This window comes from Erigeron canadensis, chromosome 1, assembly GCF_010389155.1.
Source record: "Erigeron canadensis isolate Cc75 chromosome 1, C_canadensis_v1, whole genome shotgun sequence".
NCBI classification, from domain to species: domain Eukaryota; kingdom Viridiplantae; phylum Streptophyta; class Magnoliopsida; order Asterales; family Asteraceae; genus Erigeron; species Erigeron canadensis.
The window spans coordinates 40,169,753-40,190,426 of record NC_057761.1 but is presented as its reverse complement, the minus strand read 5'-3'; the positions used below and the strand labels follow the sequence as shown (position 1 = coordinate 40,190,426).

The following is a 20,674-nucleotide window of genomic DNA, read 5'->3' as shown; positions in this document are numbered from 1 at the left end:
ATATAATGTGGTAAATATATCAAGAATGATGGTATTAATATCATTGCTCATAGTTTAATATGTTGGACCAGGAATTTTACATCACCATTTAGATTCCATTTCCACTCATCGTATTTCTCATAAATGTGAACTGATTCGAGCATGATATATAACTCATCAGTGGATCAAGATCCTCCTAAGTTGAGGGTCAACTTTACCTATCAAACTGATCGTGAGAAGAGATAAAATGGAACATATGTTGTGGTTCATTGTTGGTCATTATACTATTAACCCTCCTCGGTACCATCATGAAGTGACCTCCGAAACCGTAACATCTAGGGTTCTAAATTACTTTGCAAGTTTAGGCGGTCTTTATTAGCGTCCAAGGCAGAAAAAATAAGGATGAAAAATCCCTCAAGTTCTCCAACTTGACTAGTCAAGTTAGTGAAATCTTGACTATTGAATTATGATCAATGATTAAGATTTAAAGTTGTATTTTGAATCATGACCATTGGTTTTAATTCAATGATCAATATGTTACTAATTTAACCCCTCAAGTTAAAAGAAATTTGAGGGGATCTCCATCTGAGAAACACTATAGAGAAAAAAAAATTTGTAAACAAATTTGAGGGGATCTCCATCTGAGAAACACTAAAAGAAATTTAACCCCTCAAGCTGTTGGTTTCATAATTCTATACATGTTGGTTAACAAATCTCTCTATATAAGTACAAAATATGTGCTCACTGTCTTGCATTATAAATATAAAACTGTAGAATTATGGACACAAACATTTTTTAAATAAAAATGTCAAAATGTAGTTGGCCACAAAAAAATTGTATGTTTCTTATATAGATGATCTATATTTATGAGACTGAAATGGGATTAGAGATTGGAGTTACATGTTGCCAAAGTAAAAAAATAAACCACCCATAACCTACAACGAAAATGAAAAATGCTAACCTAATCTTAACTATATAAAGGTTTAGTAAAACAAAGCAGATCAAAACATACCACTAACCATTTAACAAACATATGAAAAAATAGAGAGAGAAAGCAAATATACCTACTAATTAGTTCACTTACTATTTCTTATAGTAAATTGCAAGCAATTAAACAAAGCAATTAATCCATAAATATAAAAGAGGCTCACTACTACTAATACTAATGATACTAATGCCTCAAACCTCAAGTTTATAACATTACACATACATCATCACCAGGACACAAAAAAATACAGCCTGCTGCTTATCACTCTCACTCACACTCGTAACCTATCATAAATTAGATACCAAAAAGTTTTAAACATCCTTGGATATATCTTTCTTTTTTTATATATATAAATAAATCTAACCCATCTCTATATTTATCTAAACCTGCATCCTCCAACCCTTGTTACCTTCAAGTTTTTCCTTTTTTTCAAATCTGATATCACAGTCTGGGAAACATTTAAGTTGCCATCTTGAAAGGAACGATACATATCACGATAAGTTGGAGTTACTGGTAGATTGGTAAACATAACTATCATCATCATCATTGTCGTCATCATCTGCGGGAAAAGAAAAGAAAATCCGGGTGATTGACCTGGAGGGTTGTGAGCCAATTGTCAGCCTCGTGCAAAAGAGAGCTCAACGATATCCGTTCATCGTTGATCCACAATGGTGCCTTTAATTTATATGAAGCAAGACCAAAGACAGGTAACGAGATTTTCGGGACACCATCTGTCTTCTCAGGATAACTCACAACAGGTGGATGCACACATTGATTGCCTGCAACAAGCAATCATACAAATATTAGTCTGGAAACCCACCCAGGCACACTTGGTAACACGGTATCAAAACCTGCATCTGATCACATAAAGTAACTTCTTTAGCTTTGCTATGTAGGTGTTTACATCTGAAAAATTGACTTTCGAACTGATTATGAACTATATAATTTGAAGTCACGGCAGTCAGTTTAGTGATTATATGAACATATTTTACTTCAAACTCTTAATAATCAGTAATTGCTGGAACAAAAATAAGTAGTATTTACTCATATACCAAAAAGTTACCATAGTAACCTTTTTGAACCTAATTTCAGTGACTTGCTCTCACTCAATAAAATGTCACCAGTTTTCCTGGTAATGTACTCTTTCATTTTATCATATATTAAGCATCTAAAGGAATTGATACTATAACTTATTATCTATCCACCAAGCAGATAGCTTGGAATGTACCGAACTTCACACAAAATCCTATTGTAAACCCACAAAAATGAAGTCTTTTATAGATATAAAAACTTTAAAATACACCTTGTGACTTGAAATAGGATGACCACTAATGTGACAAGTTTTTTTATGTGGGTTAGTTTTTTAATTTTTTTTAGTGTTTGTTAGTTCATCAAACCCTCACCCAAAGAGAAAGCTTTTCACATAGTTTTGGGCCTTTCGAAGCCACATAGTATGTACTTACAAAATGAAAACTTATATAGAGAGCAGATAAGAAATAAAATAAATATGATAAAACCTTCATACTCATAAAAGCTGAAACTACAAACCTGTGATAGGTGTATGGAGAGAATGAAAAGTGAGAAAGCAAGCATCAAGATCTTTCAATGTTGGTCCCATCGGAATCCTATAAATTGGATACCTGTTGAAGTACCAGAGGAGCCCATTAATTAAAAAAAGCATTTATATGTGATAAAAAGAAAACAACAAATGTCATGAAAGTCATACCAGGCCACCGATAACCAGCTAGAAGGTAGCAAGTCACAACTTCTCACACTTTTCAATTCAGGGAAGCAGCGGGCAAGATCAAGTATCTGTGCAACAGATGAAATAAGGTGAACAAACAACATTAAGTACCTTATAAGTTATAAATTTGTTTCACTTGTTTTAAGAAACAAACCTTATCAGTCAAAGGTTCCCGGCCCCATGGTTGGCTGCGTTCCAAATACTCAAATGAGAGACAACTTTGAGGTCTTGCAGATTCACCCTCATCACTGGAGAAGCCTTCTTGAAGGGCCTGTTGGTAATTTAATGATAACCGATCCAAATGCTGAGAAATTTCACTCTTTGGTACGTCATAATCACTACTTACATCACTACTCGAGTCCCTGAATGAGTCAACATCACTGTCCTCGATGTGCTGCCTATCATCAGAAAACCCAAATTTTTTTAGAGAAGAGAAGCGAGTCACATTCAATCATAGCTCATCTACTTTAAAGTGAGACGACATTACTAGATAATTTACCAATCGACGCAGCAAATGGTGATCAATATTATAAGATAAAAAATCCACGTGTAGCAAGATATAGTCGTATAATATAGATCTTTAGCTGATCACTGAAATCATATAAACAATGTGGTTCTTTATTGTACATTAAAAACCAAAACAATGTACCTATTTACAACTCCTCATATATGAGTCTATGTAACAATGAAACTTACTGTGTTAATCTGAATAAAAGACATAATTCCAACATACGATGAGTTGTTATATGTATCATACCTAGGTTGCTAGATTTGTATAGAACCTTACGAACAATCTTTTACCATTCTTTAAACGCATGCATTTCTTAAATTATAATGTAATGATTCACCAACATGCCCCCCCCCTTTTTTTATATTTTTTTCCTTAGTAGATACCTGGCCAAGCCATGCTGACCAAGGATGCTTCTTTATTAGCATCATGACATAGTTCACATTCGGTAAAGCTGGCTTAGCTTAATACATTTGGACTTCTGTTAACAGGGTAAGTGGGTAACCATCAGGTTGCAATGTTTCATTACCTTTTAACTTAAAAATCATTAGGGTGTTTTTAGATTGAAGGTTTGAGCCTATGATGTAAAATTACTGCAAAAGACAGTTTAGTAATCACATTGGTACAAATTGTGTATTCCAAGCTCTGATTGTGTGAATTCTAAACTTGGGTACCCAACTCACATACACTCGTTCTAAAACTGTTATTTAGTTCACCATGAATATATCCCGGTGTATTTGAACACCATATTGATATCAGTCTAATCCAGGATGTTATTAGATGCATAAACTAACATACTACACAACACAACATAATTCTAACATAGAAACGTTCAAGCACAAGAAATACCATCAAAATACCTTGGTTTTGCTATTTTCAAAGGGTCAGTATATAACTGAATTCCAGACAAATACGGCACATAATACTGAACCACACTATCACTGTCGTTCAATATCAAGGGAACTCCGGCACCATAAGCACTCCATTCCTTAAAAGACTCCCACAAATCACCAAGCACAAAGTAAGGTTGATTTGCATTTTGATTCCTCCACCCATTCGTAGCTCTCTGCAACACATAATAGATTCAAAAGTCAAAACCACCATTCATGATTCATATGCAACTTAAACATTTTTCAATAAAGCCTCTTTGACTCTCGATTTTTATTCACCTTTCTATCTTGATTAGTTCAAAGATTAGTTGATTAGTCAACAATCAAAAAGCGGTTTTTAATAGTCATTTTGGACTTTACACATATTATTATACTCATTAATTTAACAAAAACAATCACAAAGCATCATCTATACTATTCCAATAACATATATAGATACACACATATATATAAAAATATATATAATATATATGAATCTGAATGAAAGAAAAAACCTTAGACAGCAACTGAGCAGCAACAGAAGGCGTAATCGATTCCAAAAACCTCTCCAGATTACACACCGGCGACGGAACCGGCGTTTCCACCGGAATCTTGACAACTAAAGTCTCCGCCGGGGTGACGTCACTTTGAGCTCGGCGGAGATTATCTTGATTATTAAGACGATTTCTTCTAGCTTTAGCCGGATTATAGAATCTATCTTCACCACCACGACTCCTTCCAAACTGTAATCCAGCCCCTAACATCCTCCTCCCTTTATATATATGTATACGTATATCTATATATATATATATATATGTTGTTTGTGTGTATTAAACCCTAGATTAATTAACTTAACTATTATCCTTAAAATTAACTTAATCGGAATACAAAAAAGTAATCGAAACGCAGAATAGTATTATCGACGAATTAATTTAAGTTGGATTGAGATGATAATAATATATTATAAAAGTCCAAATGCAAACCCTAACTCTGATTCGAAATCAAAATCCGAAGTTGTTCGATTGATTGATTAAAAATGATGTAAGGAATGGGAATGGGAATGGAAATGGGGTTTGGTTTTTTTGGGGAGAAGGAAAGCGATTTGGGAATCAATGTAAAGGAAAGATGAAAAGAAAGAAAAGAGTTTTCGTTTTATAAATTTGTGTCCTGTGTGCAGGAAATGGATGGATGGGTATTTGGGTAGTAGGCCAAGATGGAAAAAATTAGTATGACTAATTGGTTTGTTTTAAGTTTCAACTAATATACCAACAAAACTTGTCAAAAAAAAGATGCAGAAACCGATTAATGCATAAAATGGAGTTTTGGTTGTATTATTATTGAAAAATGATAAATCCTCATAACCAAATAGCCTAATAATCCTTCTAACACATAAAGAATGTGATATATGGTATTCACTAATTATCTTTCCTAATTTTGCTTCTTGATTTTTCCATGTGTCATAATCTCATGATTAGGAGGATTATTAGGTTATTTGGTTATGAGCATTAATCATTTTCCATTATTTAATGTAAAAAGTTAACAAAGATATTTTAAAAAATAAATAATTGATAGTATAATTTAATCATTAATGTTAATTGTAGTATATGTGAAAATAATATAAAAATGCTAGATGAAAATATTATACAATTTTTCAATAATTCTAAAAATAAAGGGTTCTTTATTTCATTAGATAGTATAAGTTATAATTACAATATAATTAAAAAAATATCTATCAAAATTGAAACCATATATCTATATGTAAATCTATAGGATAGGTACCCGTACAATGCGGTGGCAGCAACTGGTGGTGCTAGTGGTGGTGATAACGATGTGATTATTAATTTAAAAGTAATTGATGTAGATGATAGTATAGTTATTTTATGGTTAAGAGATGTATCTTTAATTTGTAAATAACTTTATTAAAAATATTATAAAGATATTCAATGAAAATATTTAAATTAATTAATAAAGAAGATGGATAGTTTGAATAAAAATGGGTGTAACATATTTTAGGGATATATTGAGTTGATTTAGTATGTGAATTACGAATATGTTGAAAATTAAGGTTATTTTGGGTATTTTAAATATAAAGGGTTGAAAAGAGGGAAAGGTAGTTTGTTTATTAATATAGTATATATATTTTAGGGATATATTGGGTAGATTTGGTGTGTGAGTTAGGAATGTGTTGAAAATTATGGCTATTTTGGGTATTTTAAAGGTAAAGAGTTTAAAAGAGAGGAAGGTAATTTGTTTATTAATTTTAGGTAAAATAAAACAAGTATTAAAGTAAAACAAATAAAACAATAGGTTTTTCTTCACCGAATATCACCGTGCAACATGAAAATCATTGTGCATCAATTGTTTCGTGAATCTTCGTGTATCAATTTAACCATGATCTAATGGTCAAGATCATTTCTTATTTGTTTTACTTTAATACTTGTTTTACAATACCCAACCCCATAGTATATATAGATATTTATATTTTTATATATTATAGATAACTTGTTCCTTGTTCCTTTCAATTATATAATTAAGTAAACCTTAAAATGTTCTTCTTTATTATTTACTATTTGTCTATTTTAGACTTTCAAACATAATATACTAATATCATTAAATTTAATGGTTGGAAGGACATTTTTTTTTCCAAAAGGTTTTGCATTCAAGCTTTGAAGTGAATATAGGAAATTCATTTATGAGAGTTTGACTTGCGTATACTCAAGTTCAAGTATGAGGGGCAGCGGTTAGTGGTTACCCTTATTAATCATTGTGCCTTCGGGTGAATTAATAGGATATTTTTTCCCATCGGGTATTTGAAATAGGCGTTTTTACTTCAAGTGAGCTCTCTAGCACGAAACTGGTTAAGACAATGTATGCTAAACCTCCTGTTGTCGAATCGCAACACAAAGTTTCAAACGAAGTTCACCTTTAAATATATATATATATACACTTAATTTTACAACATACATCTTTTAACTTTTAATATAACTACACTATCATTTTTTTTACATCGATCAAGTACATTTAAACTAATAATTACTCCCCTAATGTTGCATCGCACTCACACATGACTAATATTACATGGCCAACAAATACATTACTAGTTCTGATAATAATTAAAAATTATTTTGCTATTAATAAGTTTGATAAATGGTTTCTAGTTTTATTAAAGACACCAAAATTCAGTGTTATTTTAGGTATTTATTCCATCAAAAACGAAAAGTTACTTTAATAAGTTTTTATTTTGGTTTTTACATTATCTATACTAGTTAATTAACCCGGTTTCAACCCGGGCTTATTAGTCTAAATCTTGTAATATTAAGTTACGTCGATGTCTAAGAACTGTGAGATAGTTCAACACTACGCATAATTTCGGAATAGTATACCTTATATTTCTAGTATATATAATTAGCTTATTAACCCACATACATGCAAATAATTTATAAAATCTATTATGATAAAACTATTTAGATGATGAAAATCTAAAAGACCATGTATAAAATATTAGAGTTTAAATAAAAACTATTTTTTAATAAAAAAAAATCATAAATAACAAATATAAAAATGAAATAAACTTAAAAAAGGAAAATGCTTAATATCATAAATAAATTAAACAAAAAATCTAAATTTAAAATAAAATGATGTCATAACTCAAGAAAATAAAAAAGAAATAATTCATATAAATAAATCTAATAATGACAAGTAAGCAATAATCATGTCATAAAAATCTTGTTTTATTAATATATAGGATAGGATTTATACTGTATAATAAAGAAAATAGTCGCTATGTTGAAAGTTACATGGGAAAATGACTAGAATACTATTAATGAATATATAACACTATCAACCATTATTTTTTAAAAATATCTACATTAACCCTTTACATCAATCATCTAACATCACTCGACGCCGCCACCATCACCAACAGCCGTCCCCCACCACCACACCGATGCCGTCAAGAAAACTTTCGTATTATGGGGGTAACGTGCTATGTGTATTTTATATGCACTAATATTGAAAAATGGTAATGGACTAATGGTAAATCCTCATGAAAATGTATTCCTATATAAATTATTTTAATTTTAATACTGTAAAACTATAATCTTGTAACATATGAAAATGTTCATTTCTTGTAACATATGAAAATTTTTATATGTGAAACCTTTTAAATACTTAATTTTTTTTTTATGGAAAAAATTCATAAAAAAGTAACATTTTTACACAAAGTTCCTAATAAGGGAAACCTATTTACTTTTCGTCTTTTAAAAGAATCTCATTTTTAAAAATTTCTCAATAAAGGTAAATCGTTAATTTTTAACTTCAACTCTCCGTTAAATGCCATGTCATTAAAAATTGATGACATGGACCTTTGACTTATAAAAAAATTGTATACGAGAATCATCGTATTTTTCCCATTGTAGTTTGTCATATGTATTTGTATGTTCTTTATATAATATCTATATCTAGCACAATCATCTAATTATAAAATCATTATAACAAGAATCATCTAATAATAGCTTTATATAAAAAAAATAAAAAAATAACAGTTTTATATCAATTTCTATAATCTTTATCTAAAACCTGGAAATCCATATGAAAGTACTTGAATTCAAACTAAAAAACAATCTGGACATCTGGTTTTCATTGAGACATTTTGTCGAACACCTGGTGTGCAATTTTCTACCACTGATTTCTCTATTAAATTGGAACCAATAATGTTTCCCATATGTAAGAATCGACCAAAAGAAGAAGTAGTAGGAGTTTATCTTCATTTTCATTTCAAGTTTTTTTGTTAATTTACATTGTTTTTTTAAGTTTTTGAAGCTTGAACTATATATAGACATCTTTTTGGGATTTCCATAAAATCCAATTAGTCCCGGTTATTTATAGACATCTTTATCAGTGTAATATCATCATTCCAAGACCAGATATGAATCTGAAAGAAGCCAAAACAGCCGATTTACATGATAACTTTTGTGGCTACTAAAGGTTTTGCGAAACATCAAAAGGGATTTAGTTTGGTTGGATTTGGATCTAAGATTGTAGGCTGAACTTTTTTATAGAAAAAAATTAACCTTGGAAAGATCAGATTATGAACACTCATCACAAAGAACACCAAAGAGTATTGGTGGAAAACAACCGGGAGTGATAAATAAGTTGGGTGAAATTTTTGTTGTGAAACTAGAAATTCCATGTAAATAGGTATATAAATATGATGTATACATATGTTTTTCCCAGTCAAAAGTCCTTGTCATCAATTTTTCATGACGTGACATATTGATGTGGCACTTAACAGAAAGTTGACATTAAAAACTAAAGATGTTACCTTTATTGAGAAGTTTTTAGAAATGAGATCCTTTTAATAAACGAAATTTAAATAGGTTTCCCTTATTAGAAAGTTTGTGTAAAAATGTTACCTTTTTATGTATTTTTCCTTTTTTTTTATCTCTAATATTATAAGTGTGTTGGATAAAATTAATAGAGTTGGTTATTTTTAAATGTGAAACCTATAAATACTTAAGTTTTTTTTATCTCTAATTTTATTGACATCCTATCAGTTACATTATAATCAGTAGCGGCTCAATGTTTGTAGAGGCGTCAAACGAAATCAATTTTGGAGGCGTAATCCATTACGATATAAATTAAAGTAACAAAAAAAAGTAGCTCGACTTTTGTTATTCAACTAATAGTAATAAAAAAGATGTACATGTTCATACAAAAACTAAAAAGGCGTTACTGCAATGTAAATTGTATAATGATATTTAGTTCTAAATCCAAACATTAAGTCTAATATACAGAACATTGAGACCTTGAAAATTTGGAAGCCTAAAACAATCGTCTAATCTCGTAATACTGTTGTGCCACATCTAATTATAATGCGCGATTATCACGCTGGTACTGATCATGGAAAAACTTTACCAACCAAAATGATACAATTACTTTAATCGACATGTAAGATGGAGGTGACGGGTAGCACCGTTTGTAATATGACACGTGTACGGATCGGATGGAAAGAAATAAATGTGGTTATTCTAATTGGTCCATTGATTGACCAAGACTAAGTGTCACGTGCACGTATGCGATCGCACGACGACGTTTCTTCAAGATGATCATGTCTCAACTCTCAACCCAACATGTGCATCAAGAACATTTCCATTTCCATTATTGCACTACAATCAATAGCAATACATACAGTATTACTCCGTATTATTTAAATAACATGTGTTATCACATGTTTTTTTTTTTTGTTTTTTTGTTTTTTAACGATGGTTAACTTCGTTTTTCTTTTTCTGCTTAGTCCAAAAATACAAATATCATTAAAGATATTTGCAAGTCGTGATCGACATTTCTTAAAAACTTTAAGTTTTCACGCGTATTAAATTGAAATCTTAAATAAAAAAGTTCACAACTCAATTTCAATCATTTGAAATTCATGTGAAGATCTAGGTACTTAACTTAATTTTTAATAATTCAACTAAGTTTTTCTTTAACAATCTATTATTGTTTTATTATATATATCTATATATAAGTTTTAGTTAAAATAAAACAAGTATTAAAGTAAAACAACTAAAAGAATATGTTTTTATTCACTAAAAATCAACATGTATCATAAAAAGCATCGTCCATCGGATTGAGATTCTCTAAAGTTAGAAATTAACTTTACTAATAAAGCTGAAATCTTGATTATTGGATTAAAATTAAATGTTAAAATCTAAAGGAGTTATTTTTTAATCCAAGATTTAAGATGCCTCCAACTTTACCAGTACAAACAAGTTGGCTTATTTTTTAAATGGAAAATGATTAATCCTTTTAAAGAATAGCCTAAAAATTAATCTATAACCTTAAGAATGTGACATGTGTTATCCACTAATTTTCTTTCTTAATTTTGCCCCTGATTTCTTCACATGTCATAATTCAATAGTTAAGAAAATTTTTAAGCTATTTTGTTAGAGGGATTAATCATTCTTTTTTTTAATTTAAAGTTGACATTGATGGTGAGCCACAACACAATGGACTTGGTGACACATTTTTGTTTTTGAGATCTCTATTGAATGGTGGACGGGCCCATTTGGTTTAACGAGTGGTTGATTTTCATTTGACAATGGTTCTTAGATGATTGTGATGGCTACCCAAATAATTGTGAGATGGCATATCCAAAAGGATCATCCGACTCACCGTTCACCAACTTGAATCTTAATTTGATATTTTCTTTTTCTAAATATTGAATGAAGTATTTAGCTCATCAGTGTAGCTTGGGCTTTTGGTTTTGGACTTTTGGTTGAATTTTATTGATAATGAATGAGGTATTAGGTTAAATAAAGGGTCTATCTTGGGCTCTTGTTTATGGATCTGAACTTTATTAGAATTATCAGTTATGGACCAAACCTTTTGAACTTTGGGATCTTAATCCTTATCTTTATACGAGTATATTCAAAAAAGGTTAAGAAATGAAATATCATCCCGATAATGGCACAGCACCAATTGGAGTCATGAAACATAATAAAAATGATCGGTCATCAAGTCACATAGGTACTTTGAGTTTCTAAGTAACATAAGATCATAAAATAGTTTATGGTAAAAAGAAAATTACATTGACATTTCAATTTTTGAACCTAATAAAATATTAATCAAAGACAGTTTTTTTTTTAAACTCAATTGACTAATGAGGCACTTTAATTTTTTAATAGACTGACCAGACGCTTAGTTTAAAATTGAAATTTAAAATATTTACAACTTAAAGCATAATGATACTAATATCGCTAAACCTTATAAAATGCATGATCCTTATTTGCTATAAACTAGCATGGTATCTGTACATTGCAACAGATACAATTGATAGAAAATGGGTGTAAAAGAAATAATGGGAAAAACGATTGATGACTGCAATAAGGGTTTGTATGTGAATGACTACAACGTAAGGTGTAACTTTCAACATGGGATCTGATCTTATAGATATAGATATTCAAAACACGTGATACTATCATTTCCGCTCAACATTATTTATGCACAAGCATATATCTTAAACCGTATGGATCACCGCTCTTCGGTGGTTGATCCATTTATACATTTCTAACTAACATTGATGTTTTTTAGTTACTAAATCCATATGTGAACTTTTATGGCAAGCATATAATGGTTACAAAATGTATATATCAAAAACAATACTATAACTATACATTTGCATATAATCCTTCAATGTATCACACTATTGTATGGTGTGGTTGATTCACTACTAGTGCTATGCCACTTAGCCGTAACCGAGATAGGCGATGCGGCGTGCAACCCTTTTAACAACCCGGCGCCTTCATTTTCCGGTGAAGGCGGTGGCACATCAGACTTCGTGGTGGTCAACTCGTTGATATTATCAACACTTTCCTCGACTTGAATTCCCTTCAAGACCTCCAAAACTTCAACCATTGTAGGCCTGGATTCTGAATCAAATTGTAAACACCTAAACGCCAATTCTGCCACTGACGTCATCATTCTTTCGGTGACCGGGTCCACTGCTAAAAACGGGTCGATCAGCTCATCGAGAGCACATCTTTGTATCCGGTTTATAGCCATGTTAGCTAAACTAATCTCTTCACGGGACCTACTAATATCAATAGCTGGCATTGATGATATTAATTCAATTAAAACGACTCCAAAACTATAAACATCACTCTTTTCAGTTAGCTGATAACACTGATGATACTCTGGGTCTACATAACCCGGGGTCCCTTGAGGCGCGGTTGATACATGTGTCACATCATTAGGTAACAACCTCGATAGCCCAAAATCCGCAACTTTGACACAAAAACTCTCATCTAAGAGAATGTTAGTGGTTTTCACATCTCGGTGGATTATCTCGGACGCATGAAGGTACACCAACGCATTGGCGGTTTCTATGGCTATTTTCATACGGGTTCTCCACTTTAGTGGGCTTGGTTTAGCCATGTCTCCATGGAGATGGTCAGCAACAGTGCCATTGGAGATGTATTCATACACTAAAAGGAGTTCACGACTCTTGCGAGAAGTACAACCGTAGAGTGACACAAGGTTTTGATGGCGTAATCGAGTTAAAATTTCAACTTCATTCATGAACTGTTGAACTCGTTTGTAATTGTGCTCATAAAGTCGCTTCACTGCAACTTCCCGACCATCACGAAGTTTACCTAGTAAAAACAACACTATTTAGTATTACTAAATTTGAAGATTAAGTACTAATTTGACTTTTCAAGTATCGTTTTTTACCATACATATTTTTGTTTGTACTATATAATATTTAATAAAAGTTATTTTTAGTGGAAAGTATACTACAAACTCAGTCCATTTATATATTTTATATTTTGTATAACATAAATAAAAATTTTTACCTTCAAAAGTCAAATAAAAAATTTAAATAGTCAAACTATGACATTTTAAAAAGGGCGGAGGGAGTGAGGTGCCAAGGTTTTGAATATTGAATCTTGATATATTTAGATATTACCATAATAAACAGTTCCAAAACCTCCATCGCCTAGTTCTTTAGAAGAGTCAAAATGATTGGTGGCATCTTGAAGTTCTGCATAGGAGAAAACCGATACACCAAAGTAGACACTCACATCTTCTAGTTCCTGTGATTTATCCTTTGACGAAAAATACGCAAAAGCTTTGCGTTTGTAAGCTCTACGGATAAAGAAAATGCCGATGGCAAGGGCCATGAGGAGCGCAAATCCAACAACAACTAGAAAGTATATATGTATAAGCAAACAAATACTCTGTATTACAAATATGTAGCTTCAAGGCAATATATGAATGAAGAATAAGATCAATTTTACAAGGTATATTACCTGCGACGATTATCAGTGTGCGGTTATTCTTTTCTGAAAAAGAAAAAATAAAATATAAGGATTAGTTGCGAAGAAAAATGTTTGAGCATTAGTTTCATGCAACTCAAATACCTTAAATACATATATATTACTTTTGGCCATGAACTTGTATCTAAATCATAACAAACTTGACATTGACCTTGTATCTCGTAGCAAGATGAACAATTACGATTACGAGATGACATGTAGAACTCGGTAGACAACAAAGAAAAAAGATGAGCAAAGTCATTTTTAGTTTGATTGTACGGTAATTGTAGAACTTCACATGACCTTGGTCGAGAATAATTTATTGATACTTCCATTGTCTCGTTATAGTATAGAAAGTGATTGTTGCACTCTATCTTCCGGTAATGATCAAAACGAGAAATTGTGTTAGAGCATTTGAAGATTTTAATTTTCATTTGGTTTTTGTGTAAATGAATGTGTTCTGATCTTCGAAAAGCAAATCTATCGACAACATCGCAGTTTTGTAGTTTCAGACGTTCATCAAACGTTTTGTAACTAACCAACAATAAGCCTCGTGAAGTTCTATTCTTAATTACCAAGATTTTGCCATCTTGGAGTTGTAACTCTGGAGATCTTTTGCTACAATCTAACTTGATAAACCCGCATTCTGGCCTATTGGAAGAATTGTAAAATGGGTATGTGAATGAACCAAAGTTTTTGCACTCGAAAGAAGGAGCGCATTTTGGATTTGAACTCAAGACTTTAGAAAGATGATTAGAGAAAAGAAGAAAGAAAAGAAGAAACATGTTGATATATGGATGAAGAATGCACAAAGTGAAAAAAACAGGCTTCATATAAGCTGTTTTTCATCGCATCAAAATATTCAAACACGGCAGTTGACTAGAACTTTTTGAAGGTTCAAAAGTCAGATATTAATCAATTTTCTCCATTTTGACTAATAACCAACATTAAGCCATTAAATATATATCATGACTTCATGCATGGTTCATGACTTCATGGTTCATACAGTATATTCATTTACCAAATCATAATATAAATACACTTACATATAAAAACCGAACTTAATCTATTTCACTTGAGCCGATCGACTAGTCTATGTCTATCTTATATAAGTAGTGGTACTAAAAACCAATTAACTTCAGTTACATTTCATCGCAAAAATGGTTTTAAAAGTAAAACTTAGCATCATTATTTCATATTTGATCGATTGACATTTTGGCAAACTAAATTTCTAAGAGGCTATGCAAAAGATAATAATCATCATACAGAAAACAAAGATAAACACCTCATTAATAACCATAGTTGTTAAACTTTTAATAGTTCCGATTCGACTCTTACGAGTCAAGTCGATTTACACCAACAACGAGAAGACTCGTTGGGTGACTTTTTTTTCTCCTGACTCTTACAAGTCATGGTGTGTATATGAAACGAGTCAATGTGAGTCATAAACTTATGATTATTATAGTTTGATAATATGGTTATATATTATGGGGTTGGGTATTGTAAAACAAGTATTATAGTAAAACAAATAAGACATGATCTTGACCATTGAATCATGGTTAAATTGATGCACGAAGATTCACGAAGCAATTGATGCACAATGATTTTCATGCTGTACGGTAATCTTCCGTTAAGAAAAACCTATTGTTTTATTTGTTTTACTTTAATATTTGTTTTATTTTTCCTAAAACCTATATATTATATATCATATAGGTAATTAACTTATATTTTGTTTATAAATACGTCACATATATGTGATTATACAATATTAAGTAGTATATAAAATTGTCTCGACTCTTACTAGTAGAGTCTCGAGTCACGATTCAAAAATCATATTTTTGAGTCGAGTCAAAGAATCGAAAAATATAATAATAACCAAACATTTAAAATGAAAGGTTAACTAAGAATGGAACAAGTCAAACAAGTATTTTGTATTGACACCAAATGTTGAAAATCTTCTACTTTGAAAGAACATATGTAGTTTTCAAGTTCATATTTTATATTCATTGAGACAAAGGATCATTTACTAAAAAATTTTTTCAATTCTGTTTGATACTTTGATATTGATATACCAAATAAATCCCCGACAAAGTTCTAACTAGTCAAATATATACGTAATGAAAACACCCAATCAACTTGCGCCATCTATAAAGGCCCGTATCACATGACGACTACTCGGGAGCCAGATCCCTTTATAGTCATCGTGCTACTTAAGGTGGACTGAGTACGGTGGGGAGGTGGTGACCGAGTGAAACATTACCCCGACCCTTAGGTACCTAAGGGTGGGGAGTAAAGTGGGCACAACTCTCCGCGGCTTCCTCACCACCCTATTTCTTATTTTATTTAATTTTTTAATTTTTTTTTTGTCTATTTCTAACAGAGAAAAAGATGGTGAAGCGTGGTGAAGTATTTTTTGTAAGTGGGGAAAAGGTGGGGAGAAATAGAAAAACCGGGGAAAAATGATTAGACACTTCATCCATCCTTAAGTTCAGTTATTATCTATAACTATAAGTTAATTGGTTTTGAGATTACAAATAAAAAATTAAAACTAACTGCTTCTAACACTTAAAATCCTCTGAAGGATTTACTATCCAAAAAATTTTTGTTACACAAACGATCCTAACAAATAAGAAGGTTGCAAATTGCAAAGGTCTCCCCTATCAATTCTAATGTTTGGATGCGACTAAGTCAAAGTCAACTTCGAAATCCCAGCAATTTTTATTCACCTAAAAGCTGCAGCAATCCTATTGCTCTAAAATGGACCAAAGAAATTGAGCCTGCCCTACATACACAACTATATCTGGGCCACTTCTTACAAAATGTTCATATCATAAAGTCAAGTTGCAAATAGTGTCCAAGACAAATTGGCATATATATAGTTGTACTAGAAATATTCAAACACGAATTTTGAACTAAATAAAACTTATTTCAACTATTTACACAAAGGTTAGAGTCAAGAAGCATGATTTTGGTACATAAGTTCACGTGAATAGTTTGCATTAAAAGAATGATGTGATGTTTGTGCAAAAGTAAAACCGACCAAAGATACTAATGCTAAAATGATACTTTGTACACAAGTCTTAGTTGAAAATCGACCTCTTGATCGAACAGGTTGCTTTTGATAGTATGTCGGGGCACTTTTGAGATACGACTTTCACATATTCATTCAAATTGTAACCTATACATGACCTATTAAATAGATGGGTCCTTTTCTTATTTATTAATGAAATTTGTAAGGTTCCAACTACACAAATTTATGACCTTCATCTATGTCAATGTTATGGTCATCATAAGAAGTTAGGAACTCATAACACCTATTTATGAATTTGGGCTTGACGATAAACATGTATGAAAACGATAAACCTTCAACTCTTTGAATTTTTATACCATCATGTAGTATTATATATACGATATATTCATTATTTGTATAAACATTTTTAATTTTCGAAAAAATCTTTATGTTAGTATCAATCTGTATTTTACATTATATATTCTTTCCATCTTATCACACAAGTGTCATGAAAACTACTTCACACACGAAATGCCCATTTCCTGTCAATATCACTCACCACCAATAAAGCCATAAATATTTACCTTTATCAATTTTTTAACGGCAAATACTTTTTCTTTCTCAATCCAGTTTTATGCTTCATATTAAATATACTCCTACATCATCTAGTGTACATATAGCTACAAAATCATATAGCTACAAAATCACATAAACAAAAAGGTATACATATAACTACAAAATCATAAACAATTACTATAAAAAGTAACTTAAAAATGGTCTATATATCTAAATAAAAAAGAAAAGATTCTAAACTCGACTATTGTCAGCTTGTCGCCTACTATCTTAGACCCAACAATACTTAATTAAGCGCATTTGAATAGTAGTTGTAAATTCTATCCTAAGATTAAATTTAATTTATATATATTTTTTCACCAATCTAGAAGATCAACTTCATAAGAAATGTCGATTTTAAAAGCATGGTTAACTCTAAACTAGTAACAAGTCATATAATTCTCTAGGATTCATAATAAAAATTGACATATTCGTTATGTAAACTTTTGCTAATTTATGGCATGTGAGTCTCCATTTCTTACACTTATACTCATACCTACTATATAATCAGCCTAACCGGTCCAGTTCGGTTTTTGGCTAAAGTCAAAAAATCAAACCGAAAAGTTTGGTTTTTATATCGGCTTTTAGATTTTCAGCCCGGTTTTGCTCACCACTAAACCGAACCAAAAGCATCCGGTTATGAATTATAAATCCCAAACATTTAACATGACCAACCTAAATCAACTCAAACCAGTCTAGAATCTAGCTAGTACGTACAACAAGTTGTGCATTCTAATACCGGTCTCTATTCTAGTAGGCTAACAATAAGCTATGCATTCTAACGGCTTGAATTGACCCGACTTTTTATATGATCAAATGATTGTCATATGATAAAAATTTACCTAGTAGGCACTATATATAAACATTACATTTAACAAAGGCACACATAGTATGAATAAATTATCGAGGGTTTCGAGAGTCCTGGATTTCGTTTTATACATGCGTAATTTGAACTCCTCGTACTGCCCAAAGCTAGTTGTTAAACAAATAAATAAATAAATAAAAATGAACAAATGTTTCCATACAACTAAACTAAAAATAATTAAGAAAAGGAAATTAGCTCTTACCAGGTTTGCAACTCACCCGGTGTGGCCTGTCTATACAGAAACATCTAAACTGGAATTCCGTCATATTAAACCCACATTTCCCACCACTCTTTTCACAACGATCACAATTTGCCGCAAGCCACCCCATCTCAAACCCACGTTCCACCACTTTTGTATAATTCTGCCCATCTACTACCTCTCCACCACCCATCATCTCCACCGGCATCTCCTCTTTGTTACAACCTTTTGTTACATTTATAATATTTGTATCATTCTCTAGCATAACATACTCACTAGTATTAGTACTAGTATTTTGATCACAAGGTGGAACCTTATACTTATCGAATTCGGACGATATATCGTTGCTAGGACAAATTGATATCAACAATTTTGTTTTTGTTACAAATGTGAACCGAGTAGGGTCAAGTGTCATGGTTTTTATTTTTGTCACACTACATGATTGATTTGCTATGTTTTGGAGACGGAAAATGTGGTTTGTGTAGTTAATATGTTTGATCACGAAGGTCTTTTCGGATATTTTTATAGTAGCCGAACCATTATAGCAACTTAGCCCGAATCCAGGATAGCCACAAAGTGGATCTTGTAAGCTATTGATATGAAATGGATAACTAATGTTTTGTCCATCTCCACAATCTTCAGGGACACATGATAGGTAGTTTGGATCAATAGATAATGAATGGTGAAACAAGAATAAGGTGAAGAATATAGGGTTTATGATTACGGAGAAAGTGTGTTGCTTTTTGAGCTTTTTCATGATATATTTTATGTGAATTGGAGAGAGATGTGTTTGTTTGATTTTAGATGTAGTGGAGGTTTAATTGGGAAAAAAATAATAGATAAGCTAGTGGTTTGTTTGGATTTGACTTTGCAACAATAATAGAGATTTGTATGTTGAATGTGACAAAATTTTATTGATAAGTGTTGGGTATGTTTGAATATTTTAAAAGGTATTCAAGTGGTGTGTTGAAATGATAGAGATGATATAGAATATGTGTTACTGTCAAAATTAATAGGTTGGGAATAAATATAGGGTGATTTCTGATATGACATGAACCCATAACATAAAGTTTATGCATATTAAGAACGAGGCGTGTAATACGACTAGGGTAAAAGGGTAACCCGACCAGTCAATATTAACGGCGATGACTCCGCTAATGCTGCGGACCCCATCTGATGCACAACAGTTACTTTTGACTGCTGACAAGACCTTTGACTAAGACGTCGTTGTTAATGCTAAAACCTATTTTTCTTTTAAACCAGCCGCAGAACTCATTTTTCTCTCCACATCTGGCCAACTCATTTTTCTCTCCATATTCCGGTCATCAACTCATTTTCCGGCCATCACCCTCTCTGTCAAGAATCCGGCCACCCCCACCTTTTTTTGTGACGAAATTCCGGCCACCCGCTTCTAGTTTTGCCCATCAAATCTAGTTTGTCATTGTGTTTACTTGAGTATCTTGCACCCGATTTGTTCATTGTATTGTGAATCCGTTTGTGTGAAGAAAAGAAGGAACAAATAAGAAAAGTGTTGAGATTTAATTTTCATAAACGGATTTTTGTTTAGAAAGTTTAACTGAGTAAAAGAGAAATCAGAGAAATTGTTTCGAATTTTTGTTTGAGAGAAAGAGAGTGATACAGATTTTTTAAAAAAATGGCCGTTGTTGTTTAATGTGCAAAAACTTGTTTGAATTTACAAGATAAAGTCATCTCATGAATGATAGTATCACGCGTGTTTTGAATTTGTAACATCTGTCAATCTTTAATGGTCAAATTCTTTTCCTTCAATAAAGTAAGTTGGTTGCAAGCTGTAATAAGGAACAAGATCACGTGAAGTGTGGTGCTTTTCAAGAAAAGTTGGTTAAATTCAGTACTATTATATCTTGGGAGAAAATAATCTCAAATGCCACATCACAAGTATTAGCGGCAACGTTGCCACTAATGCTTGTGACGTGGCATCTTGGGATCAGGGGATGTCAGTCATTATTGCAGGCATGTCGGGTTCGCCACATCATCAGCATTAGCGGCGACGTCGTCGCTAATGCCCTGATCGTGTTACCCTTTTTCTGGTCGTGTTACCCTGTG

General features: G+C 31.7%; 2 protein-coding genes across 3 annotated transcripts; both read right to left on the bottom strand.

Annotated features, from left to right (window-relative positions):
• Positions 1–1,040: 1,040 nt before the first annotated feature.
• Positions 1,041–5,138, bottom strand: LOC122585329. 2 transcript variants are annotated; one of them, XM_043757459.1, is made up of 7 exons: positions 4,604–5,138; positions 4,080–4,285; positions 3,058–3,109; positions 2,866–2,982; positions 2,694–2,779; positions 2,516–2,607; positions 1,041–1,746 (listed from the first exon to the last, which is right to left on the bottom strand). In XM_043757459.1, the coding sequence occupies exons 1-7, from the start codon at positions 4,850–4,852 to the stop codon at positions 1,523–1,525; spliced, it is 1,026 nt and encodes a 341-aa protein (XP_043613394.1). In that variant the 5' UTR covers positions 4,853–5,138; the 3' UTR covers positions 1,041–1,522. The 2 variants fall into 2 exon arrangements, with proteins under 2 accessions (XP_043613394.1, XP_043613393.1); XM_043757458.1 differs by having other exon boundaries at positions 2,866–3,109.
• Positions 5,139–12,061: 6,923 nt separating this feature from the next.
• On the bottom strand, positions 12,062–19,442 carry LOC122602894 (LEAF RUST 10 DISEASE-RESISTANCE LOCUS RECEPTOR-LIKE PROTEIN KINASE-like 1.2). The gene is made up of 4 exons (XM_043775509.1): positions 18,593–19,442; positions 13,898–13,930; positions 13,555–13,791; positions 12,062–13,240 (listed from the first exon to the last, which is right to left on the bottom strand). The coding sequence occupies exons 1-4, from the start codon at positions 19,344–19,346 to the stop codon at positions 12,279–12,281; spliced, it is 1,986 nt and encodes a 661-aa protein (XP_043631444.1). The 5' UTR covers positions 19,347–19,442; the 3' UTR covers positions 12,062–12,278.
• Between the last annotated feature and the right edge of the window lie 1,232 nt (positions 19,443–20,674).